At 40.1% G+C, this 27,890-nt stretch overlaps 1 protein-coding gene across 6 annotated transcripts in view; it reads left to right on the top strand.

Annotated features, from left to right (window-relative positions):
* The window catches only part of CREB5 (cAMP responsive element binding protein 5), a 252,943-nt gene that overhangs the window by 178,020 nt on the left and 47,033 nt on the right, over positions 1 to 27,890 (top strand). For all 6 annotated transcript variants that reach the window (XM_079301076.1, XM_079301075.1, XM_079301078.1 and 3 more), the window contains 2 exons: positions 3,799 to 3,925; positions 5,843 to 5,953. In XM_079301076.1, coding sequence (XP_079157202.1) covers positions 3,799 to 3,925; positions 5,843 to 5,953 — 238 coding nt within the window. The remainder of the gene's footprint in view (positions 1 to 3,798; positions 3,926 to 5,842; positions 5,954 to 27,890) is intronic.

The raw sequence follows: 27,890 nt of genomic DNA, 5'->3' as shown, positions 1-27,890 counted from the left end.
TTGCTAAGCCACTGTAACACTGTCCATCCAGGCCATGTATGCCCAAAGAGAAGCATACAAATGCTGACCTCAACCCCATCATGTTCCACAGCAGACTTCCACTGGAACACAATAAAAATTCTTAAATTTTGAAAAAAATTCAATGAATAGCCAGATTTTCAGTGAGGTTGAGCATCTGACAGTTCTCTGTCTTACATGTCCTTTATCTGTGGGCTGTTTGCCCAACAGCCCTATTTATTTAGCAGCACAGGTGCCAAGGAATGAAAATCTCTCAGTCAGCAATATTGATTGACAGGCTGCAGGCAGTACATCCTCAGCATTTACAAAGACAGCAGCAGATTCATTATGCCCACCATTAAAAATAACAATTACAAACTATCACTGACTTTCTTTGCTGCCAGATAGAAAGCAACAACAACAAAAAAAAGAGATTGTGTTGTCCTTGGAAGAGATGCCTTAGGCAAATTGAGTATCTCAGCCTGTACTGTTCTGTGCCATACACATTCCCTGAGCTCTGTGAGAGTGAGTGTGCACGTGCTAAATCCATGGTCTGTGTTTGGTGTAGGAGCAATGGAAGTATCCATGAGTACTGGCCAGTGTCAGTGTCCCTGATGTGGGAGGGGGGAATCCAGAGTGCATTATGTAGCATTTTTATCAATGGCAGGAGCACTGCAGGCTTTTCAACAGATTCAACCTTGAAGTGCAAGGCTTTTCTGGCAGCTCTGCACCTCTTTTAAAAAGCAGCCTTGAGAACAGACTAGAAGGATTGTAGCAAGAAAAACACCTGAGGAACTGAAGATTTTTTTTTCCCTCTAGCTAGGTGTAAAGTATGTTCTTTCCCCTAAAATGAAGCACTGTTAAAGGTAAAACTGGGGACAGCAAGGAAGCTTCTTTGCCATTTTGAGAAATACCAATAATTCCCTTTTGCCCATGCCCCATATTCCCAAACTCATTAAAGGAATTTTGGATTTTTTTTTGGCTCTGGAACATATAAGCAAAACCTAAACCACTCAGTCCCTCGAGAATCACTTGCACAAATTGTATAGGTCAGGCCAAAATAAGTTTCTGTCAAACAGCCTAACACCTAAGCTTATTATGAAACTGGTGAATTGTACAAAGGGTCTGTATGAAGGGCACTCTCCGAAGGAATAAAGGTGAGGGGAGGCTTTTTTTATGGTGCTTATTTTACTTTGACCCCACTGAAAGCTCAAGTGGTATTTTTATTCCATCCATGGCTCTGGCCAGTGCAGTTCCCACAGATTCTGTTCCATAGATCTAAGTTCCCACACATCTGGTCTGGTGGACTCAGAGGGCTGCAGAGTGGGCAGGTGGGTGCACACCTCATTTCATTCCTGGCCAGGCAGGAGAGTGCACTAGTGCTTTCTCTTTTCCTTCCCACTCCTCCTGCCCACTGTCTGGGAGCAAACCACAGCCCTTAAAAAACAAACTGAGATCTCTTCCTCACATTCAACCTGATATCTCCTCACTTTTTTCTTTTCAAAAGAGCACCAAATCTGCTTTTCACGCTATTTTGACCCTGTCCTATTGATCTGTCAAGCCCTCATGTGTGAATGAGTGCTGTACACGGAGCAGCTGAGTTGAAGTGGACAGTGGAATGGTTCAGGGTCTGTGCACTTTGAGTGTATTTCCTGAGCCCATTCTTCCTGCACTGCACCCGTTCCACTTATGCCACCTCCACAGCCCCCCAGGCTCAACCATGTGCTGGGTGACTGTAGAGCTGCAAATCCCAGAAATTCATTCGTGCTCCCTCACAGAACTTACTGCACTCTCTCACAGGATTGCACCACACATTTGGAAAATGCTGTCTTGAGTTTTTTAACATGATATGAAGACGTAAGTACATCACATTCCTCCATTAACAGATTACCATGGAGGAATAGGAAGAACTCCTTGTCTGCATGTGAGATACATTTGTTGTTATTTTTGGGTTTCTTTCTTCCCCTTCTGAATAAGTACTGTATGTGTCTGGGAGGATTTTTAAAACAACCTTCAAAACACAGGCTTTTTCTCTCCACGGAGAACCAAGACAAAAGGATGGGTTCAGTCGTGTGCAGCTGCTAAAAGAGGGCAGCTGAGGGCAGAAGGGTGGGAGGAGCCCAGTGTCTGAGTATGAGGGAATTGTCAGGGCAAGGATTTTGAGGAAGCATTTTTTGGGATAGGAATGTTTCTGGGGAAACAGAGTTGAAGAGACGACGACAAGTCCAAGGGTGGGAAGTACTGGGGAGTTTTAAAGAAAAGGGGATGAGGTGTTTTGAAGTCTTGGCAAAGAGAAGGAGGCTTGTATGTCAGAAGAAGGTGGTTAACTGGAAGTAGCAGCTAAATTTAGAGGAGGGTTGTATGTGTTCATGGCTGCCAGTACCACTTGCAATTGGAAGGGCAAAATACAAAGCCCCACCATATGGTGTGACACAGTTCAGGCCAAGAAGGACAGTCTAACCTCTTGCTCCTCTAGGGTTGTGACTCTGCTTCCACCGACCAGGCCAGCCCAATTTTGAGGCTTTTTTAGCTACCTGTGTATTCATCACTGAAGCAAAGGATGCTTCTGCCAAGCATTTAAATCAACCATGATGTTTAGAGGCTCTAAACATAGACCTTTTCCATGATAGCCCCTGCAGAGGCTCTTCAAACTCCCAGATTATGGACCCTCTTCTCCAGTCTGTCTTGTACCTTTAGGGGCAACTCTCCTTCCCAATAAACAGTCTAAACCATGTGCTATACAGAAGAGTACCCTGTTCTCTGAGAATTTAACACCCTTACTTGTACTGTCAATGTGTGTTGAGGCACTGTGTGTGAAAACTTTGTTTTCAAGTTTTTTGATATCTTGAAAAACTAGCAAATTGCACTCACCCCAAACTTCAAGCAACTCACATTTTCTTCAAAACTAAAAAATAACCCAAAACATTAAAAAAAAAAAATCATTCCTAAAGCCACATCCTTAAAGGTTTTCTTCAAAGTGTAATCCCAGCTTTGTTTAATCCATTAATTTTATGAGTGAGTGCCTTTGTGAGTGGGCCAGCTTTCTCACATGCATTTTTCCCTGTGCTGTGCTTAAAAAAAATCTAAATCTTTTGAACCCCTTTTGCCAAAGTAATTCACCCTGCTTTTCTGTAGTTCATATGTTTTTGCTTTCATAAACTGCATAATCTGAATGTAATTTTCCTAATATTATTTCTATTTTTTTCCTATTTTTTGTGTCCTGGTGGTGTGCTAAGTGGTGAAATTAGTCATCTTGCTTTGCAACAAAGGCTTGGTAGATTTTCGCGGGAGAGAATATTAAGAGTGATTTTAGAGTAGTTTATTTACGGAAGATAAAATTTCAAAATTAATTTAAGTGTGGTTAATTTTCTGTCATAGTCTGCAAAACTATCATGCAGATATTTTTATTCCTGAGGGCTAAACTCACAGCAGTGCACTAATGCCAGCAGATTTTTCTGGTTTGAAAATGTAGAAGTGTAGAAAAATCTTTTTTGTGTCATCTTTAGCTAGGCACTGTACTATGCAGAGGTGCTCAGATTGAGACCAGCTGATACATTTACATTCATGTCATATCAGATGAACTATACTGGTGCTTTAACAGATAAAGAGAAGAAGGAAGGTGATTCATCCTCTTGAAAACTTTATGTTCCACTGATTTATGCAGGAAAGGACAAATCCTGGGTTTGGTTTATCTGCTCCTGCTTGTCTGGAGCTGCCTGTGCCTACCAATGGCTGGCAGGGTAAGACTCGTTTTGGTCTCCACAGCCCTTGACAGCTTTCTTTTCTTTTCCTTTCTCCTAGGCCTGTCCCAGGTTCTCTGTCTTCGCTACTGCACCTACACAACCGACAAAGACAGCCTATGCCTGCCTCTATGCCTGGCACCCTGCCCAACCCCACCATGCCAGGATCCTCCGCTGTTCTCATGCCTGTAAGTTCCTGAGCTGCCTTTCTTTGCAGGCTGAGCAGCTGGGTTTGATTCCATCCAAGCAGAGGTGAAAACCTGCTGGAGTTTGTAAAAACCCAGTGTAATAAGTTAAGGGAGCCAGACCTTCTTTGGTGCTGCACCTTAGACTAGAGTGTTTCTGATTAAGTTAATGGCATGCTAATTAGTGTGAGACTGATTAGAAGCATTTTACATGAGACTACAATTTGTGATTCTCATATTTGCTCATGTAGGTCAGATCAGTGTGTCTGTGCTGGAACAAAAGGATTTTTCTGAATTCAGAAAAAAAATGGAAAAGCAATGTGCATAAGTTATATCAGTGAACTCTAAGTGATCCTCTAGTTTGGGAGATAACCAGTTAATGAGAAAGAAGTTTTATATACTTTTCTGGCCTGTTAACTTGCACTTATTGACAACTAGGCAACAATTGCTGCTCGTCTTTCATAATTTTCATAATGGGAATATTTCCCATCTTATGGGAGCCAAAGAGCTGCTTTACAATTCAACAACTTCAAATTTTGAATTATTTTAACCTTTTCAGCAGAAGACATTTGGGCAAGTTAGGGGTAGAGAAAAGTAAAGATTACATGGGGAAGAGGGGATGGAGAAAGGAGAAATTTTTGCTTCATTTCACTGTGTTCAGTTTGCAAGGCAGACTTGAGAGCAACTTACAATGGGAGGGAGAAAAGCACTGCATGTTCTGGCTTTGCTGGATCAAGGGGAGCACTCCACAGGGATACAAAGATTCAGGTTTGGCTGCTATTTGAGCAGTCGTGAATAAGTTATTAATTATTAACTTGTCAATAAAGCTCTGCTGGGATATCGATCAGGAAGTTTAACAAAAAAAAACAAAAAAAAAAACAACAAACCATAAGACATATCATTGTGGGAATTTTTTTTCTGGCGTGATTCCCAAGGAACCTGAAATGCAACAATCATCCTGAAGCGTGTAAGTTCAGTAAGTTTCCCAGTCTCTGCCCTGTGGGCAGCTTTGCTTGCAGAGGAGCAGGTGTGCTCTGGCTGCCAGCCCTGGAGATGTGAGACAGACCCTGTCAGCACTGGCTGCTCCTCCTGCCCCCAGCACTCCTGGGGCACAAAAAAATAGTTGCCCTGCTTGGATTGCTCAGAAGGACCCAAAAGTGTCTTTTTTTGTCAGAGCCAAAGATTCGGCAGACTGGCTCTCAGCAAGGTGGGATGCTCAGCTCTGTCTTGAAGCAGCACCATCACCCTGCTTTACCACTCCTGACAAGGCTTAGCAGTGTGGGGCTTGTCTCTTTTTTGGGAATACCCTCCGGGAAATCAGAGGATTTACTGCTATTAGGTTTGTATCACTCCCTCCCAGCCTAGTGAGCCTTCCTTGCAGAAACAGTCAGAAGTTTTGCTTTGTTTTTTGCTATCTAAGCAGTGCGTGAAAGGTTCCCTTACAAGACACATGGAAAACTCTTCCCAGCTGAGCAGTCCAAGTGAAGGAAAAACAGCCAACTTGTTTTCCATATGCTTGAGATTGTAGATTTTTATTTATGCTTTTAACAAGCTAGGTTGGGCTGCACTGGGAGGGGAAGCTACAATTTTATACAGTGATGCTTTTAAAACCACTTAACTCTGAGTGTTGTTATACTGAAAGAGAGAAAATCATTACAAAAAAGTGCAAACCTGGGTGGCTGCTACATTTGTTTATTAAAGAACCCCTTTCTTTATAATTGGCTGTGAGTTTTCAAGGCTGATTCTGATGAAACACACTCCTATGTGCATACACATATACAATTCACGACACAGATTGTTATTTTCCCAGTCATGACTTGAAGAAATAAAGCTGAGTCCATTTAAATAGAAACTGAGAGTAAATTCTTGCAAATGTCTCCAGATGTTTTCAAACCTTTTTTTTTTTATTTCTTTTAAAAGATGGAACGACAAATGTCAATGAACTCGAACATCATGGGGATGCAAGGGCCGAACCTCAATAACCCGTGTGCTTCACCTCAAGTTCCCCCAATGCATTCAGAAGCCAAAATGGTAAAAAGAGAATTTTTTAAAAATTACTGTGTTTTCTCGTATTGCTGTTGCATACCAGCTACCCAGACAGTGGGGGGGGTGTGGCCAGACACTGCTTACTTCATTCTTAGTCATACCTTATACTCTTTTTTAATATGCTGCAGTAAATCGCTTTTGTGTCTGGGAACTTTCAAGATATTCTTGGTCCTAACTGATCTCCTGGTGAGAGGGAACTAAAGGGTGAACTATCTGATCCATACTGTGCTAAATAAGATATTTGGTGCAGGTCAGTAGATTTTAAGCAAATGATCTGGCTGTTTCTCTAATGGTATCTGTGCCCCACAACTTGATCTAAAGAGTTAATAAAGAGTGAGGTGTAAAGTGTGTTTTTTCCAGGTAGGAGTATGGTGTGTCAGAGGAGCATATCAAACTGTATATATATATATCTATAATACATGTATATATATAAAATCTGGGATATTTTCTTTTTCTGGAATGTAACAAAGGTGTTTCCATCGAAAAGAAATGTCTGAATTTTGACAAATGTAATTTATTTGTAGGAGTCAAGTGTCATAACAAAAAAACAAAATTATTTTTTAAAGTTGTTCTACATCCTAAGAGGTCAAGGCTTCTCAGGCATATGTGCTGATATAGGATTAATGTAGGTAAACTAAACTACAACTGGATATTTGTAAGTTTCCCCCAGCTTTATATACACTCTTGTGCATATATTATATATCTTGTGCATACGTTTGGGACTAATATTCTTGGAATCAAGTTATCAGTGTAGAAACTCTTTGGATTTTAAAGTTTTAGAACTGCCATTTGCTGCTGTCTAATGGAAGTATGAAGACAGAAGTTTTTAGTTTTAACTCTGTAGGGTTTTTATCCTCTCAAGATATTTCATCGTAGTGAAAAACAGGAGTAACTTCATTGAACTTCTTTCAGTGGCATTTTGCCAAGGTAAAATTGTCATAAGTGAGAGAATGAAATTAAGCTGACAAAGATTAAGCAACCACATATTTTTATATATTTCTACTTTGCATGACTGGTACAGCTTTAAAGTTGTTGTCATCTATCCTGAGGCAAAGAAAAATATCTGCTTGTCTATAGGTGCATACAGGAGACTGTGGGTTCAGAGCAACAACATATACAAGTTTATTCTACCTCTGTTTTCTTAGGTTGGGTAGGTCATGCCTTTGCCTCTCTGTTGGTCTGGGTTAGGCTGTTAACCCAACCTCTGTTAACACTCTCTCTAAAACCACATTCCGTAAACATGCAGCCATTTGGCCAGAAGAAGAAGGATGGCCAAAAATGCTGGTTCCCCCAGCCAAGGAAAACCTGTGGTCGAGAGTTCTCTCTGCTGTACCACACGGTGACGGTGACATGCCAAATGGCAACAGCATCTGCTGCAGAGCTTGTTAAAAACTTTTTGGAATAGGCAAGTGTTTTTTCAGTGCAAGTGTAGCTGAGCCAAGCTAAATACTCCTTGGCTGAATAAATCCAAAACTGGCATCTGTTTTGGGGACTAAAGGTTCTGTAGTTTGCTCTCTCCCCACACCCCCTGCCTCTTTTTTACTGGTGGTGTGAGGCTACTTAAGAACAAGATTAAATTATTAGTGCATATGGTGAGAATTCTGTGCTTTAATAACTGAAATTGCACATTAATACAAATTACCTTTTGATCTAGGTAAGCAGGTTTTGTCCCTAAATCTAATGTATGAAGGCATTTTAATGCATGGAGAAATTGCTATCAGTTCCAAAATGTGGTGTAGTGAACAAGCCTTTACTTCTCAGGGCCTTTCTGCTGCTCTTCCAAGGGTAGAAATAAATGTGCACACTTTAACTCTTAAGAGGTATGCTTCAGAGTTCCAGAACTTTTCCTCTTCTCAAATGCAGGTTTGGGGTTTATATCTCTATATTCTAATTTTATGCTTTATTCCTGTATGAGCACACATGTGCAATGTAAAAAGCCTTTTCATTTAGCCACTGCTTTGAGGAATATGAATCTAGTGACAATACTCTGCATGAATACAAAATAGAAAAAAATGTAGGAAATAATTCAGAGCAAAATTATTTCTTACATGTAAATTAATGGATTTTAAATCAGAATCAGCTGTGTTACAGGGATGTTTGTTCTTATTGTTAACTACTTCACTTTTCCTCATGCTTAAAGCATGGTACTTCATGTACTCTGGTCACTTAGTTAAAAGTTAAAATGAATAATAGCAGTAGGGATGCTATGGGATGTCAGGTTTTTTAAAGAAAGATGAAAGATGGCAAAATATTCACACTCTTGATTGGTTCATAATTTGTTTATAAATAAAAATCGAAGTCAGTCTGATAAATATACATTGTCTGATATGCAAGCACATCTACACACAAATACAGAATATGTGTGGCACTAATGTAATGTTTCTATAGTAAGCAATAGGTATTTTAATCACCTTCTATCACCTGGCATTTATGGAAAGCCATGCTCTGCCACCCAAAGCAACCCAACAAGCAAATATGCTTGTTTCCTGGTTTAACTTTTTTCAGGAGAACATTCCATCAAATATTAAGGTATTGTAGATGACATCCCAGAACAGATTTAATTTATCACAGCAATCTCAGTTTCCCTCACAGTATGCCTCTCAATTAGGTTATCACCTAATGCTTTAAAACTGTCCTAGTGAATGAATGAGTGAACATCTAAATCAATACTGCTTTCTTCTTAGATTCACAGCCGAGTGGATAAAACTCTTACCCTGCCCACCAAAAACACATTGATTTTATATTAAAATATATTGCACTGGAAAGAGGAGGAAACATAGAGCTCTTAAGTGTACATGGTAAAAAATATGCAGAGTGGCACGTGCAGCATATTAACATGTGGTTCAGGAGGCTGAAGGTATTATGAAGTTGGATCTGTTGGCAGTGCCTTTGCCTTAATGTGCTGCCTACACACTGCTTGGTTTTGCAGTTTCAGGGTGCTGGAGGTTTTAGAGCTCGGAAGTGTGATACTGTGGATTACTGGAGCAAAAGATAAATAGTGTGCACTGAACCTCTGGAAGCCTGTGTGAAAACAGGTCTTTTCCATGGAGCTGATGCCTTTCTGGCTGAATTTTGCAAGGCATTGATCTTTACCTGCAGAAATTTATAGCCTCTGAAAGGAGGTATAAAAAGCAGGCTGGCAATGAAAGAATTAGAATTTAAAAATACAGTGCTCGATTTAATCTATTATTTTTTTCTTTTACAATTTCTGTCTGCCACTTGCTGGATATATAGTTTTATAAAATTTAAATTAAATGTTATATGTGTTGCTTGGCTGTGCCTATAATCATGACAGAACGTGCATGGTTCTTTAGAAAAGAAAAGCAATTATTTCTGTATCAGAGTGCATAGGACTATGGGCTGTTATTTTTTCTCTGTAAGCATTACTAGGTTGAACAGCAAAACATAAAAATAAAAAATTTTGAAAGCGTCCATCAGGTGAAAGAATGAAAACATAATCAGAAAAGAAAAGTAATAAATTGGTAGAGTGCATATTCCTAATTATAACAGTAAAATAACCGAACCTAATATACCTAAGAATGCAGGACAGCTTTGGCAGAGGAGGAGAGAAGTGGAAGAAGTTACAGTGAGCTAGTTGTCATCAGCACTAATTTTTATTCAACTTAATTAGAGGTAAGGGTCCAGATCCTGCTGGTGGCTGTGTGAATGCCAGTGCAAGCATCCCTCAGCTCTCCATCCCAGAGGAAAGGCCGGGCTGTCTGCAGAGACCTGGCTGCATTTTGTGTGGCTCTAAGACAAGCACGTCTCGCTGTCTGCAGGAGCACAACACCCCAGCCAAACGGGAAAGGCTGGGCCACAAAGGTCCAGGGCTTCCATCAGGTGCAGATCCTGGTCTGAGTTTGGATGGAGTCTTGTGCTGCTCCTTGTTTTACAAAGGGCATGCACTTCTGTGCCCGTGAGCTGTGATGCTGCAGCCATTGCAAAGTCAGCAGGAGTAAATTCCCACCCCAGCCCCACTTTGGTACTCGCTCAGCCACTGCAGCAGCTCTGGGATGTGGAAGCAAAGAGTGCTGCCCAAACAGCAGTGGCTGGGACAGCTGGCAGCCTTGGGAAGGACATCCCTCTGGATTCCTGCTCTGGGACCAGGTTTGCAAGCTTTCCATGCTGATATCAGTCAAGCTGACATCGGCAGTCCAGGCAGGATCAGAGCCACTGAAACTCCAGGTTTAGATACTTCACACTGAACTGAAGATACTTTGTTGAACAAAATAAACTGTTTGAAGTCTATGTTTTCCTATCAAGCTGGCTGAGAATGGAATCACTTTAGTAGAACAGCACATACTGCTTCAGGGCCAGAAGGTTTTTCTTTGCATGAGTTCTGGACTGCTGAGCAGAAAGAAAAATGTTGCATCTCTGCAGAGCTTTCAACAGCAATTGCTCATCTTGTACTTCACAATAAAGCAATGAAAGCAACATAAGAGAAAAAAAAAAGTGCAAAGCAATGTCTTCCAAACAAAAAATAGAGTTGTGACGAAACTTCCTGTATCAGTAACTGGGAAGTGTTTTCAGAGAGCAGACTGCTGTATAGCTAAAACCCACAGTGCTTCTGCAACTGTTGACAAAACTCACTATTCTGAAATTGTATCTCCTGTTACATTTGTTCTTATGTTTTAAAGTCCTCAAAACTTTTTGAAGTGCTCCTGATCTGTGATTCCCTTTCCTGGGCAGTAGCTTTGCCTGTAGACAGCGTGCCTTGCTGTGGATTAAGGATGATGGTGATGGGTGAAGAAAATCATATTCTGGTTTGTTTACTGAAACAGGACCTTGTACCCATCAGGTCTAAATTCTGGATTATGTACTAGACTGGGTAGGACCTAATTCTTGTTAAACTGTAGTGGCTCAGCAATTTCACTAGAGAAGCCAGGCTTCTCTCAGTTACTCATAGCTGCTGCGAGTAAGTGCTGAATATCTGATCTCACTTTTCCCGAGTGCGTATGAATTGCGCTGCTTCTCGCAGGCACAAGTTGTAACAATTCCTTGCATTTTTCTTTCTTTGTGTCACTTCATCCTGCAGTGATCTTATCAGCACTATTTCCCTAGAAGAACTTGGATTTTTATTATTTTGTTTGCCTTGATTCAGCTGGGTGTTAAAGTGACCTCGCTTTCTCCCCCACCCACCAGCCCTCACCCTGTCTCTTTCTCTGTTTCTCCACCACCCTCCTTCCTTAGAGGATTTACTGTCTTTGTAGATTTGTTTCTCTTTCTCCTTTTCTCTCCAGTGTCCACCCTGATTTTGTAACCATAACAATAACTGAAATACAATCCCAATATTTGCTTACTGTAGCTATCATCTAGCCCAACAGATGAACTGTTGGCTTTTGTGTGTCATAAGGTTTTGAAACTTAAGTCTGATACATCTGCATATGTAGGGGAAATTTGTCTGGTGCCCAACTGCCCCTTACAGAAAAGGATTTGTTTGTGTAAAGCTGTGTGTCAGTGGGCACTGGTGCAAGTAAAAGCCCTTATGGTAGTGAAGCCAGGGAAGAAAACTATAAAAACAAAAACCCAGTTGTGTTATGGGGAAGTTCTGCTTCACACAGATATATTTCAGTCTCTTGCTTGGAATATGTACAGCTTTCATTTTCCAAGATTTTTGTGAATAATAGAAATTGTTTTGAGCTTCAGGCTGTTGCACATTAAGCCCAGCAGTTGATTAGGATGTGCTAGTGCATCTCATGACATGTGAAGGGCTTTGGGTGGAGGAGAGGATTTTACACACTTTACCAGCCCCATATTTTAACCACCGAGGACACAAGAGCTGGAAGAAAAATTCTCATGGCAATAAATCTCTTCTTTATGGACAGGCTTAGAAAGTATTTTCTGAAAACTATGCAGTAGCTAATGAAGCAGTTTATTAATTATGGTAGTCTTCCTGTGAGATAAATAATTTCAGACTGTTGAACTGAGAGAGAAAATTGAAGTGACTCACTAGAGGCCACACAATTTGTCAGTGGAAGAGCTGAAACAAGCACAGAAGAATTTCTGACTGCCAGTTCCAGAAAACACAATTTCTGTCTGAGAAAAATTTATGTATATTTTTATTTCAAGTTAATATTAACCTTGGAAATATCAATATAATTGTTAAAATACACTAGTTTTTCGTGACTAGTGAAAGAATGGGAAAACTGAACTCCTCAAGCTTACAGAGGGTGCAGGCTCAAGTTTAGGATTCAAATCTGAATTAAGGTGGCACTTTGTGTTTGGATTTAATGACCCTGAAATTTCCTGAACTGAGATTTTGGCTCCAAATGACAAAAAATAACTGATCTTCTGAGACTTCTGTCATCTGAGATGATGGAAGCCTTGTGAGATCAGCTTCCCTGGCATCGTGGCTTTCACTGAAATCTCAGGAGAGCACTTACTTTCACATAATGTCAACCATATCCAAAGCAGGACTAACAAATACCCCTGCAGAGCTGCTTCTAAGATCACAGACACATTTGAAACCCTGCTACAAGCTGTGTGCAGTCCCAGGCAATGTTCACAGCATTTGTGGTTTCTTCTGTCAGATATGGCCAGTGACACTTCTCAGTGCTGGGGAGGATATATACTGTCTTCCAGATGTTCATTAGTGTAACTTCTCATTTATGTTCAGAGGAGGTAATTTAAAAACTATGACAGGCTAGGTTTCCCACCCTGGAAACACTTATGCAGTAAACTGTGCTCAGCTCTGGTTTTTTACCAGCAAAAAATTATTGGCCAGTAAAGTTTATCTGAGATTTTAGTGTATAAAATTCTATGAATAATCTTCCTGAATGTGCTCTGTAGTCAGACTGCATGGGATGTAGCATAGTTAGTTGTGTCCTCTGCACTCTGTATCCCATTTATTCTGGTTGCTGCACACCCCACTTTATGGGATGCCCTCCCGGGGACCTGAGCTACCTTTTCTTCACTTTTTGCTCATGTGCTGAGGACTGACTCTGGCAATGTGGGCACATCCAGGCTACTCTGCTTTAGATAATTTCCTTCATTTCAAAGAAATTACATTACAAAGAAGACAGTTAAATACTGGACATGGTTGGCATATTGCAGTGGCAGGGGGAACAAGGACTTTCACCAGCTGAAGGTGAACTAGCATGAAGATTTGACTAAAAAACTGTCAGTTTTTTTAAGAATAGAATTCAATAATGTAAAACCTTCCTCTTCTAGTTATGGATGTGCTTTTTCTTCTCCCATTTTTTATATGAAGGTCATAGTAAAACCAACTCTTTTTCATATTGAAAAAATGTTCCACAAATCTTACTTTAAGATAATATCAGATTCTTAATTTAGTAACAATACCAGTGGGGAAGTAGTTTAATTTAGGATTGTTACCGTCATGATATGCATTTTCATTCCTGAAAGCTTGATCGTAAAATTATGTTGTAAAGATTAAAAAAAAAAAAAACAAAAAACCAAAAGAATGCTTTTGTAAAATAGAAAACAGCAAACAAGATTCCTGCAGTTTTGTTGTTCAGTCTACTGGAAATAATTTAAAACCAAACATCCACCTTTTCACTGCAGCTCCTCTCTGTTTTAGTTTTCCAAGATGAGCGTTCAGAAAGGAGACAAACCCCATAAGCAACTTAAAGCAGAATTTCATAATCCTCTACCTTTAAAATATCAGAGTCAGGACTCTTGGTATAGTCAAATATTACTTTTCATATTTAGCCCTGATCCTCAGCTGTAAACCTAGATAAGTTGACTTCAAATGAATTGTATGTTTTTTGCATCAGCTGAGGACCTAGTTTATACTTCTGAATCTCAAAATTTCCTTTAGGCAAGTTTTGGCCCTTCCAGAATTTGATATTGCCAGGTAAGCATTTTGTTTATTTTGGCTTTAACATTTTCTTTAGAATTCGTATTCCGTATTTTATGTTCTATATAGAATATTCTACAGGCAATATGCATTCTGACTACAGAGCATATGTGGGAATGTTATTCATAGCATTTTATACACTAAATATTTAGTACATATTTGCCTCTTACTCTTGCACATTGGTGTTTTGACAACTGCTCCAGAATCTCACATGAACTTTATCTGACTTCATTTTTCAACTCAGCTTCCTGTAGGTGTTCATTACATAATATTTAAGGATACATTATTTTCTCTAATCCCAAAAATAATATGAGAAGACTTTTATAATTGATTCATCATATCAAACAACCACCAGTGATTTTCTGACAGGTATTGGTATGTCCCTAGTGATTCATAATGAAAAATTGCCAGATATTTCTTTGAAAGTGATGGATGATTCATGTTATTATATTTAGGTCACATTATTCTGGAATGTTTAAATTAGACTACAAGCCACCTCTGAATGTAGATGTACAAACATAGAGTACATTTTTAGTTTCCCATCTGGAAATATGCATTAAGTCCAGGACTGTTTGCAAGTCACGAGAAATATTGTTATATTTTTATTTTGGTATTTCAGTTCACACTCATACTAGTATGAAAAGTTTAGCAATGGCATATCCTCAATACTGCCCTTAAATGCCAAGGTTACACATGAAGTCCAATGGGATCTAGCAAATGTTTAAACTTTTATTAAAGCCCAAAGCCTAAAATAGACTTTACTAGACCTGTACAAATTATTTTAAATTATGTAAATATTTTTAATATGTCTGGCTTCTGACAGAACACCACTATACACTGAAGTATGACATTTGCCTTACTGTGCCAACTTTTTCTTTTTTTTTTTTCTTCCCAAAATACCTATCATCATTACTGGATTTGACTAGAGTCTGCTTTATGTGCTGCTTGTGCTTCAGTAGAAATATATGTGAAGAGGATGGGCTGTGTTGCCTGGCTGTTAACAGAGGCTCTTTAGCATGAGGTTGAGCGTGAACTTTGTTTTGGCTGCCAACAAAGCAGCCAGGAGATACCCAGGGTGAGGGTGGGGAAATCCTGATCTGCTTTCCATCTAATGGATGTGTGCAGCTGCTCTGCAGGCTGCTGGTGCTGTGCAGTGTGTGACTGGGACAGAGAAAAAACTATTTATTTGCAGGTTTGTAACAGATACTGCTCTAACTTCATCTTGCAGGAATTTTATTAAATTAAAAAGTCCTGCCGAAACATTAGTATATGGATGTGTACAAAATCTGGTGGTTTGAGTAGGTTGTTTAAGCTAGATGCAGGGGTGGGTGGTAGTAAGAGCTGTCTGAAGAGCCCCAGGTTTATTGGTCAGATGTTTCAATGTGTGCATGTTTGTGCACATGTCCATTTTTCTTTCCTGTGGTTGTAGTGGGTCTTTTTTCCTCCTCCATTCCATTTCCTCCATGCAATTTTGCTCTGCAAGCATAATCTTATCTAGGCCTATTTGACTAACTTTGTCCACCTATTTATTTGCCTATTACCTTATCTTCTGTTTGGAAACCACTTTTCCTGAAATGCTTTAGAATGCTGAAGAAAAATAAATGTCTGAAAATCCATGTGTTCTATCCAAAGAACACTTACTAACACTTAGGGTGACTACCATTTTCACAAAGAAAAAGCAATTTGTTTGGCTATGTGAATTTGCTGAGGCTTGTCAGTCTTCTAAATCATGTTAGTTGTGGATTAGTTTGATTGGAAACCTGATCCAAGCAATGTTTGAATTAGTTGCATACACAACTCCCAGAGGTAATCTAGAGTTTATGTGAAGAAAGGTATATAACCACATCAGTACTGAGAATTAAAACAGGAATGAATTGCCCTTGGTGAAATTTGTGGTCACTGGGATTGTTCAAGGATACTGAAATCCTTCATTTAAATAAGAAATAAGAAAATAAGGTAGCTTGATCTCATTTTAAAGATTTTAGAAAGCCAAACTTCCTTTTCTACTGCACTGAAAATTTGAGGTGTGTTTATGCTAGTCTTAGTAAAACTGGTATATGTGACTCATGATGCTAGTTTAATACTGCCCACAAAAATCCAAATAACATGTGGATACTATGACTTGTAGTACCCATCCAGTATGTTCTTTCCTCCTACTGGAGTGAAGGAGGAAAGCTGTCCTTAGGGCTCCTGGTCACTGCAGCCTGGCTGATGACCAGCTGGATGAAGTAGCCCTAAACTTCCTCCCATCTTTGGTTTGTTCCCTCCACAGTGAAAAAATCATGAACACACATTTCTCTGGAGCGTGTAAGGTCTTCCTGCAGGAACTTTTCAGGTCTGAAGCAGAAGTGAATCTCTCTTGAGTTGCAGGTGTGAAGGAGATGATATGGAACCAGTTCTCACCAGCAGAGACATCTCCTGACCCTTCTCAAGCCCTGGTGTAAGGCAGGCAGGGGCTGGTGTTGGGCTTTGCTTTGCAGGGCAGCCAGAAGTGCATCTGTGTCTCTGTGACTGCTCCTCTTCCTTGATGAAGAAAGGCACTCAGGACACAGCCCCAAGCCCCTCTCCTCTGGGTTTACACACCCAGCAGGTAATGTTAGCATGGTACCAGTGAAAACCCAACCTGACCACTTGAATCTCTGTGCAGCATTTGATGTATCTCCCATAATAAATTATGTACTTTGAGGAGCAATAACAATAGCTGAGATTCTTGAGACAAGAGGAGTCACGTTACCAGAAGCACCAAAAAGGCTGATTAAAATTAAATCGTAGCAGACAACAGTTGTGTTACAAAGGAAGGCTCTATTACAGCCAAATCACTTTCTTTGCTAACCTCTGACTTATTTATTTCTCCTGCATGCTGCAGTCTGCATACTCTTTCTGATTGTAATGAGCATTAATTGATTAGCTGGATCTATGAAGAGCTTGAGCACTCGTAAGTACTATCCCAGTGGGTGCACAACTAAATAGTTTATGAGGTAATTAGTATTTTAATGCCTTTTCTAATGAGCCTTTTCAGTAATGAAATCTCATGAGAACATTATTGGTGCATATATATTTCTTCAGACAAAACAAAAGGTAAGCTAATGCTATTAAGAGATTTTAAAGCTAGTTTATAAAATGCTTTTCAGTAACTTATTTTGAATGCTTGCCTTGGTTCATTTTGCTTTATTAAAAAAAAAAAAATCCATCCTAGTTTTCCCCCCTGCTTTGCCTCTTTCACTCCTGTCTTTTGACAGAATTCTTACACTATACTGCAATTTCAAATAATTGGGATAATTTCTGAGGCTGCTACCCGATCTCCTAAGCTCAGCTGTAAGTAAATAATACCATACTGTCTGAGCATGTTGTTTCAGATGTGTTCTCATCCTGGAAAAAAAACCAACTCTGTGCCTGGCTGCACAGTGCCTTGGATTTATGACTCTGTCAAGTTTGAGAGATTGACCAACCTCTACAAAGCTTTTCAATGTCAAACTGAGCTCTGTTCTGGAGCTTGAAAGCAGCACAAACTTGCAACCATATATGCAGTTTTCAGCTTTGCTGTATATACTCAATTTTACCCATGCTTAATCCATAGTGGAAAGGATAAGTCCTTTGCCTTGAATTTTATTTTTCTGGTACCTAAAAGAAGACAGCTGAATATGGCTTTTCTGGAAGGAGATTTTTCAGAGTATGATTGGCTCGTTTTATCATTAGCCACAGAGATTTTTGTTCTCTGGAGATCACAAGGTCTCAGCAGCTTTTATGTTCTCATCTCTCTTAGGGCTCACTTCTAGATGGAAAGTGCAGTCTTGTTCTGAGTGGGACAGTTTAACAGCAGATAGAAATGTGGGGAAACAGCCTGAGCCAAACAGTGAAGCATCTGTAATTTGGAAACATGTTTTATAAATTAGTTTTACATGATCTAGGTGATGTATGCCTTGAAATGCTTTAGAAACTTCATTTAAAGTTAGGGGTGTACAAATCCTATTTAATATTAGAAGCTGTAGGAATAAAATTGTAAGAAATTCCCCTATACAGCTCTCATTATGTAATGTAAGATGTAATGAGTCTAATTCATCCTCAGGGTGTCTTTAATGGTGTCAGCACAGTTTTTGCAAAGGATAGATTTGGCCTAGGGACATCACAACCATAAAACCTGTCTTCCACTGGCATTTCTCTCTCTGCCTCCAAAGCTTTTCTGAGGCATGTCACTATGATACATTAGTAGCCTAGTTCTTTTTGATGATTGGAAGTTAGTAGTAGTATGGGTGTTGTTTTCCCCAAACAAATATAAAGAGCCCCATTTTCAGTTAGGGCAGCCCTAAAAGCCCCCTCCAGAACACAGAGACATGGTGTCTTTGGCTTCATGTGTGTGACACTGCTTGCAGTACCATGCATTAGCAGCATTTATGAGATGAAGAACGCCCAGGCTGAGCAGTGCTTTCCACGTTGCCTGCCATCTCCACACCCTTCTGCAGCCCAAACCCAGCAGCACAGGCGAGGCTGACGCCTCCTGTGTCAGCTCCTGACAGCACCCTCGGGTTCTCAGGCTCTCAGTGCTCACCCAGGGGACTGCTGGGGCAGTCAAGGCACAGCCCAGCATACTCTTAGGATGGGAGCTGAGCAGCCTAATCTGTTCCCTTGGCTAAGGTGAGGCAGCTTCTTGTGTCCATGCTAAGGGTTTGTTCAAAATGCAGAGTGAGTCGGTTTTGCCTGCCTTGCCTTCCCAGGTGAGCCAGCCCCTGGCTGCTCTGGGACCCTCTGCATGGTCTGCAGCCCACATCAGTGCCCAGAGAAGCAAGTTCAAGAGAGAAGGTGCACATCAGGTTACCAGCCCAAGAGCAGAGGAAAAATATCCTCAGAGAAATATTTTGGTTTCCATTCTGGAAAGTTCAGAGAGGGTGTTTCTGGTCTATATTCAGAAGCTTCCTTAGGGGACAAATGATCCCTCATCTGTCTGAGGGTAGGAGCTCCTAACTGCCTGGCTTTAATGGCCTTTGGACTCTGCTGAACACTAATGGAGCACAGTAAGAATTAAATTGGGGTGGTAGGAAGAACCAGTTGCCAGATGTTGCTTTTGATTTGGTAATATTTCTTTTAAACTTGAAACGGGCTGCAGTTGTTTTCCTTACTTTTCAGAGGCTCTATTTGTTTGTGCTTCCTGAGTCATCACCTGTCTTTGCCAAGACTTTATTATATCTAACAAAAGGTATATTATTGATGCCCTGTGGCATGCACAAAGCCTTTCTATGAACTCCACTAGACATGTGTTCCTTCCAGATTCATTTTCCTTCCTGTCTCTGCTCCTGAGCAAGTCCCTGCTCCAGGCTCTGCTCTGACGGTGTGTGAATGCTCAGCAGGCTTTGACACCTCATCTGCTTAAAGCAAGCTTTCTCAGCTTTTGATGCATTTGGATCAGTCCTCTTACCTTTCTATAATACCACGTATACATGTAGGCACTGAAGAAATGTCTCTATTAGAAATGCTTGGAAAGAGCAAAAGGAACTTAAAAGAGAAGTTTGCCACTCTTCTTTCTTTCTCCTCGTTGTGTATACCATGAGGTCATGATTAATGGCTTTGGTGATGTTTGGAGGGCAGAAATCACTTGTATGTTCAATTAAGGAAGACCTCTGAATTGGCAGGGCCAGGGGAATGGGCAGCTCTGGGGATGGAAGGACCCATGATGTCATCTCATGTGGCCACAGGGGACACAACTATTGCTTCTTTAGGCATTACTCTTGTACAGTATTAAGGTGTGTGGGTTATTTTGGCCTTGAAAATGCATTAATTCTGCCCTGAGCAGTGGAAAGATTCCCCATTCTTTGGAGAGGCTGTTTAGGATGGAGTGAGTCTTAATGTGCAGGACAATCAGAAGACTCTAGACTTAACTGATGCACTTCTAGTGATGCAAACTGAGTTCAAGAGAATGGGAACCTCTAAACGAAGTGTACTTGAAACAAAGCTGCTATGAGATGGAGAAGTATACACAGTAGAGAAATAGGATATCTTGACATTTATTCATGGCTTTCTTGGGATGCCTTGGACTGTACAAACTCACTGCCATTGTGTGAGTGAAACCCTAGATTCCCTGAGGCAATAATTGTCACTGAAATTTAACTTCTTTTGCTTTTAAGAAAGAAAAGGAAAAGTAAATTTATTACAGTAGTGTAACTCCTGTCAATCCCAGATATAAAGGAATTATGAAAAACATATAATTTAAGAAATTATGGACAGACTCTCAATTTCCTTCCATGCATTTTGAGAATATCTATTTTCTATATGGAAGGAGGAGTGGAGTAGAACACCTTCTTTTTTTCAGCCTCTTGTTTCAGTAAAAGAAAATGCTATTCAAGACATGCTGAGTAGTCTGTCTGGTGTCATTGAGAAGCTCTGTAAGAGATATGCTATCTCTGTTTTGCTTTTAAGCTAAATGAATATATTCAGAAGGCATGGGTAGTGTAAGCATGGTATACTCAGGAAATCTTATTTCCTTACAATCAACTAAACTTTACTTCAGAATAATTGTGTGTTGTATTTACAGTTCAATTTAGAAAATGTTTGCTAGTATTTGCATGTTGTGCCTGGCTAATAGTTGGCAGATATAGAATGAAAATAAAATACAGAGAATCCAGACAATAAACATCCCAGTTCACAGTTAGACTGTGACTCTTTGTATTTCTTCATAGTGTGATTTCAGAATCTAATTAAGCAGATGCTCAAGTAGCTTGGGGATCCAATCCTTAAATTGCTCTATTAAATTACTTTTTCCTATCAGCCTAAGCTTAAGTGTCAAGGATAAATTTTAAAAAAGGAACAAATATTTAGGATGAAAAGAATGACATCAACTAAACCACCTCAAAAAGCCAGAAATAAACTGTTAGCTAACAACATAAAATGCAAACTGGAAATGTGGGAAAGTACAGAGCATTATACAACAGGATTGCTTATTGTGAAGAAGATGCAGCAAAATAGATGCCTAAATGCCTGAATTGTTTTCTGGGAATATGGTGCCATTTTGCATGCAGGTGTTATTTACATTACTAAGTAGGTTCATTTCCTTTCCCACTTGTCAGTCACATCCGAATAAAAAAATTGTCCCCATGCAATTTGGGAGGAGAGGAAACAGCTAGTGGCATGCAATTTAAACTAAGTAGGAGGAATATCCTAGTTTATGTGTAAATACAGTAAAAAAATCTGGGATATCTTACATTGTAATGTCTCTTTATGAATATCACTGCTTTATTTCATTAATGGTGTTACCCTCAGCAAAGAAAATAAAGATTTCTGGGTTTGTAAATGAAGCTGAAACCATGGGGTTCACAGTATGAGGGCCACCCTGAGTACAATGTCTGCATTAATCTTTGCTCCTTGCACAGAAGGCTGGAGCTGGCTGCCAGAGCTAATGAATGGGTTCTGACTCTGCCACGTTAGGCTATTAGCAAATACAAAGGCTGGTCACACATTGTAGTTTGTCTGATAGCTTCAGATATAAGCATTAGAAAAACATTTGTTCAACAGTAATAATTAGTCAGCAATAGAGGCGAGTTTTACAGATTGCTTTTGAGCACCGAGGCAAATGTGACTTTCTGTGGGAAAACGTGTTGCCTGTCTAGTGATTCATAAAAAGCATAAAAAGGCACTTCAGTTGCATCTCTTCTAAAGGTGAGACCAAACCACAGCATTTCTGCAAAACCCTAATAACCTCAGTCTTTACTCCAAACACTGCAGTGTTTTAAGAACACTACTCTTCCCCAATTTAACAAAAAAAAAAAAAAATCTTACTGGGGATTTGTTCCTGTCTTGGATTAGGGTCATGCTTGCACAGATACAGTGCTTCACTGAGTGGATTCTTTTTAGCTTAAACCTTAACAGTTGAATTAGGAGAAAACTCACAACTGGCTCAGAGGAGCTCAGCAAATCACCAGGCAGCCTGGGCTGCTGAGATGCTTTCGTTCTTTAGCAATGAACTCATACCTTGGGTTTTGTATTCTCGGGGAGAAGAAGCCATAGTTCAGAGAACTGCTAGAAGCAGGATGGTTAAATGAAGCCCAACAGTAAGGAATTTGTGTTACTGAAGCATGTCATTGAAACTTGGCAAGCGCTAGGTCGGAGCTTGTGCTGTGGAATGGCTTTAAGTGCTTGTCATCCCACAGATACCGCTGCAAATGTTCTGTATTGTCTCTCCTTTCCTGCGCTGTCTGGGAGAGTGAGTACAAGAATAAGTCTATGCCTTTTCATTTGTTTGACTTTGAGTTTTCTCTGCTTTGGTTTCAGTAGTGTGGCTATCAGATGAATGAGGTTGAATCCGTGCCAGGAGGGATGCAAAACAGCCCATTACTTCATTGTGTGGTTGATTTGCTTGTTTGTTTTAAAAGTTTGCATGTACTGGTGAATGCGAGGGGATGATAGCATCTAATAATTGTAGTGCTGGCAGGAGAGAGGCAAGTTTACCCACACAGCCTGCCAAGGTATCTCTAGTCTGGCTTGCAGCACCTTTTTATTTTCCAGTGGTTGTCCTGCTGCTGTACCACAGACCCCGAGAGCAGCTTTAAAGTATTCACAACTGGTGTATGCAGGGAGACCACCAAATTAATTTCCTTTTTCATGTGATTAGTTTTTGACTGCTATGTTACCATATCTTGTGCCAAGGTATTTAACAGGGAGCTCCTGCTGTGAGAGTCCTCATTTCCACTTTTGCTCTGATGCAACTAAAGGGAAATTATTCCCTTCCCAAGATGATAGTTCTGCAAAAGATTTTCGGGGGGATCTGCCAAGAGCAGAAAGTATGACTAGATTAACAAATGCTGGTAATCCCTGCTTTACAGAAAGATGGACTTGATCTGTGTGTATTTGAAAGTTTGTGTCAATAGTCCAGAGAAATACAGATTGTCCTAAGGAGCTGGTAATAATTTCAGTGCATAGAGTTTGCTTCAGTTCTACCATTCTAGAGTTCTGAGAATGAGTTACAGGTGTCACAATGAGGGCTTCCTCTGCTGCACACATTCTCTTGGCATGGACTCAGGACTTCACTGTAACAGTGACTTCTGTGATCCAGAGCAACAGAGTATGGTTGGCCATTAAACATCTATTATTTTTAAGGACATCCTTACTAGTCCTAATTAAAATACCTGTAATTACTAAATTACTTCATTAGTTAAGATAAATCTCCAGATTATTTTCTGTTTACTGGGTTGCTAGGGGTACCTAATACATCAATATGTGTAGAAGTGTTCAATGAGGCTGCCAGGTTTTTTTGAAAGAGTTTTACATGCTTCAGAAGTAGACTCCATTTGGCTAAGGAATTAGCCAAAGACTAAAAATGTGACATCATTCTTGGCAAGTCATAGAGATATTTTTGTTAACAGACACTATATAAAAAGTGTACTATACTTCTAAGCAAAAATCTGTGTGTAAGAAAAATGAAATGTCTTCTCCTTGGGAATAATTTTTCAAAGAAATGCAATTTATTGACTAGTCCTGTGTACGAGTCTGTTAATGCAATGTATTTGTTCTTCTATATCCTTTTTCTCTTTAAATGCAATTAGTGTGTATGACCTGAATACTTTTAAATCAATACAATTATTTAGCAGATAAATGCAATTATTCCCTATTAATTCTTTCATCAATTCCATGTTTGTGTAATAGACATACTGCAATTCTCATCTTGAGTCCAATCACATATTTCAACTTCCAACAATTATGTTTTAACTTAATTCCAATGACTGATTAAAACCATGTGTATTCAGGTTTAGATAGATGTGCTTACTATGGGATTGTTAGACCTGTAGAAAATATGTTTTTAATAATCCATTAGTATTTAATTAGCATGCAATAACTGTCTTATTAAATCTAAATTAAAACCTTATTTGAAGCATATAATTGAAAGTGCCACTGGGTAAAATCTAATCTGTCAGGGATGAATTTACATTGAATAACAATGTAAAATTTTCTTTTCTGCAGTTTTTAGGGTCTTCCAAACATTTGCTTAGTCATCACAGTGGAATCTTGCAACAATCAGTTTTCTGCAAGTGCAGCAATTAAAGTCTGTTTTGGGTCAGAGTTGTCATCTTTTGAGAGTTCATCTTGATTTGAAGGATGGTTCTTTGGGTGGAAGATGAGGAATTCTTGAACCTTTACCAGATGCCAAAATGTGTGTGAATGTTTCCCACTAGCCAGTGAAGAAGGAGGGATGGTTTGTAACACACACCACGTGCTTAGGTGTCCCTCAGCATACCCTGCAAATATGAAAGGAAAAGAGCGTTTTGTGACTCTACCTCTTTATAATAGAAGAGTTATTATCATGTTGCTGTGTATGAGGGGGTCACACAACACAGCTGATGAGAGCAAATTGCAGCAAAATTAGACTATTGCAACACTGTTCAGGGACAAGGGGGATCCATAATCCATCCAGAAATACGAATTCATAGATGCTACTGATGGGTTTACTTCAGCAAGACAGCTGGAGGAGTCTGTGTAAATTATCAACCCAAACTGCTTGTAAAATTCTAAACATCATCAGTTTGAGATTAATAGCCATTATACTCCCTGTAAAGATGGTTTTAATTAACTGGCTAACAAATTTATAGCAAAAGTCGCCTCTCAGATCTGCTTTGCAGGGTCCAAGGTTTTTTTTTCCTTTTCTCATGGTAACCCTGTCTCTCTTTGACAGTAAGTGGGAAAACTGAAAATGCAGGGAAGGCAAGACAGAAGAGCAGTGATTTATCAGGTGAACCTCAGGAGATAATTTTTCCCAGGTACTTTGTATTGGTGCTTACCCTTTGTCAGCCTCAGTCTTCCCTGGATGCTAAGGGAGGACATCAAGGTCCCATTTGGGAGCTAATCATTATCTTGGTTATATCATTATTATTGCCTTGATCTGGGCAATGTCCTCATGAACCTGAGACAGTTCACCAGATTGGGATTTGGCAGTAACGGATGGGGAATTCCAGATGTTGATGGGGGCTGTCTAAGGATCCAAGACTGTGGTTAGGAAGGGAATGAAAGATTACTGAGGATGGAGAGCATGGAGAGGCAGCAAAATATTTTGCTGATTCTGTAGACAGTGTTGGCCAGCAACACCTAGAGTGTTGACAGACCTCAGTCGCTGAGTTGTGGTGGACAGTTCTGTCCCTTCTCAAACTGCTCACAGGACAGAAATTCATCTCCTCTGTTTTTTATTAACAAGCTGGGGAGGATGAAGACCAAAAAAAAAAACAGCAAAGAAGGATGTAAACCAAGGAAACTTTCAAAGGAGAAGGAAGAAATTTGCAAACAATCTCATCTACAGACTGGAACTTGGCCTTTGGAGGAGGACAGGAATTTGCAAAGACATGTACAGTACAACAAGTGAGCTGAACAGAAAGGCATGAGGGCTCTTTTGAAGACGGCCAAAGAAAATTGTGCATCCAGTTATGGGAACAACCCCTAGAACTACCCAAGTCAAATTAAATGGTTCCTTTTACTTGAAATGTGTTTATTCTTAGGCCACACATTAATAGCTGTCATGGTGAATGCACTATGCGTGTAAACTGTGATCTGTTTATTTGAACTTAGACTCTAAGTGTTACTGGACACCCATGAAAAACTGGACTGCTCTTATTCTGGAGCTGTGAAAAGTGTCACCATTTCTGTAAATAGCTAAATTTTGCTGCAATTTACTCTCACCATCTGTGTTGTGTGATTGCTTACACATAGCAGCATGCGGTAGAAACTCTTGTTATGAAGAGATACCGCCCACGAAAAGCTCATGAGAACCCATGGGCAGCAGAATTCACTCAGACCACCTAAGCCCTGTAGTAGTAACCATCCAAGTACATGAAACACAGTCAACACAAATGACTGTACCCCATGGAGCTGTTCAGAATCAACACTGTGATGTTGACATGGTGGGGGGAGGTAGCTGAGGCTGGGAACCACTGAGCAGAGAAAATAGGGTGCAAAATGATTTAATTGCTCATCTTCATTTGATATTGGTGGAATGTCAGGTCTAGGTATGGAAACTATCTGGGGTTTATTTACACAGCCCGATTTGAGGCACCTGTCTAAATCAGGAGCCAAAGCTCCTAACAGGGTTAATAGATCATTTAGGTTAAGAGCTAATTGCAGCCTAATGTGAGGTTCTCTGAATGGCTCTCCAGTGGCATCAGTGACCGCCCAGCCAGGTGGCTGATGCAGGTGGTTTAAGTCAGACTCAGACCCTGAGCTTCAGAAAGTTCAACAGTGGAGTAATTCTACATTAATTCTAAATTAATTCTGTAGTTTTCCTGATTATCTGCATAGTTAAAAACTGTGCAAGTGACAGAGAAAAAGACATTAGCTACTTAATTAAATGGCATGTATGTTGCTAGCAGCTTGGGGTTAGGGTTTCAGTAAGGAGTAAGTAATATCTATAGAGCTGTGTTTTCTTCAGCAGCACCAGTTTACACCTGCTGAGAATCAGACTCAGGGTTGTTTTTTAAGAATTAGTCTTCTATCCACTCTTGATGTTTGCATGTGCTCTATTTCCCTTTTTTCCTAACATTTTTAAGCAAGAGAAGCTGCTGTGGCATCACTTAGGACAAGGATATTAACATGGTTATTAGAGAAATTACTGCATTCATTGGTTCATTGTCTTGTTTTTCAATGTTTGCCTGTAAAATCAGGATTACTAAAAAATAAAAAAGTATCTTGCAGATTGCAAAAAGTAGAAGCATTTGACTCTCATTTCTAATCAAACAGGCTAAATATTCATGTTTATGTGCCTAAATGAAACTTTTGTATGCAGTCTTCCACCCCATCTGCATGAATAGTGGCATTGTAACAGGGTGAGGTCACTGCAGAAGGGAAAGTGAGGTAAGAACACAGCTGAATCTACAGCCTCTCTGCTACATGGTGCACCAGCTTGTGCTTAAAGGAATACAGTGCTTTTGCCTGAGCCAGAGTTGCTGTAGGCACTGCCTGCAGAGCTGAATGCCTCTTGCAGGGCTCTAGATGCATTCCTGGCTCTGCTGTATGGTCTGATGCATAGTATAACTTTACCCTGCTTTTACAAACTGCTCTTCAGAGACCTCTTTTCGCATCTAATATAAGTGAAAATCCATATGGTTTATTTTAAAACCTTCATTAAAAAAAAAAAAAAAAATAAACAGTTCTCAGGCCTCATTCTGCTTTGACTTATGTGGCATAAATCCTGAGCAGTCCCTTTGTAATATTCACTGATGTTCAGGATTTATGCCAGCATCAAGGGGAGCAGTGTTTGGCCCATCAAAGGGCTTTTCCCCTCCCATTCTTTTCAAAAGAAATGACTTAACTTTATAGAGACTGATGGCTTCCTATTGGCATCCCCTCTGTCCCTAGTGGGAATTCTCATCTATAGAGAATATGGCACAGCCCAGTGTGTGCATCTGAGAACTGGGCAGTGGAAGGGTGACATAGTAAAGGAGTGTTTGAAGGAGTGTGAGATTTGCTAAATCTGTGTGCCAGTTCATATTTTACCTATTCCTTGCATTAACTTAAAAGGCCATATAAGCAGTTTGCCAAGGGTACACTGGCAAACCGCCGTCCCTCGCCCACCATCATAATTAGAATTCTGAGAACTTGGAAAATCCTGCCTAGTGAGCAAGCCCTTCTCGCCCTTTTTCCACAAGATTCTCCAAGCTCACAAACCTGGGTAGACTTGGAGCAGCTGCTCCTTCAAATGAGGCTGTCCATCCTAGTCTCACCACTTAGCATGGAGCCAACAGGGCTCTCTTTTCATCCCACGCTGCCTCTTGCTGCTTCAGCTTCCCAGTGTAGTTCCCTGAATTTCCAGAAAATTTGTCTGAAATAGAAATACCCTCTTGATTGCCTTTGCCATGTGATGCAGCAACAAACCCACTACTCTTCCCAACTCAGATTTACTGGAGCAGCCTGTTTCTATCTCACCTACCAAACTCTTCCCTCAGTCAGCTGTGATAACCCTGGGGTCAGACCAACATGCTATCAGATATTTCAGATGCAGGACACTCAGTACTATGTTCCTGCTGCATCAGCCTCAGTTCTGAGCACGCCAACACCAGGGTTTATTAACCAGTTCTAGATCTTTTTTTACATTTTTTCCCTCCTCACCTGATGAGTGTTTGTTGAGCCACGAGTGTTAACAAG

This window comes from Erithacus rubecula (assembly GCF_903797595.1).
Source record: "Erithacus rubecula genome assembly, chromosome: 3".
Lineage (NCBI taxonomy): Eukaryota > Metazoa > Chordata > Aves > Passeriformes > Muscicapidae > Erithacus > Erithacus rubecula.
Note: the sequence above shows the minus strand (reverse complement) of the source record. Positions and strands in the feature narration are given on the sequence as shown.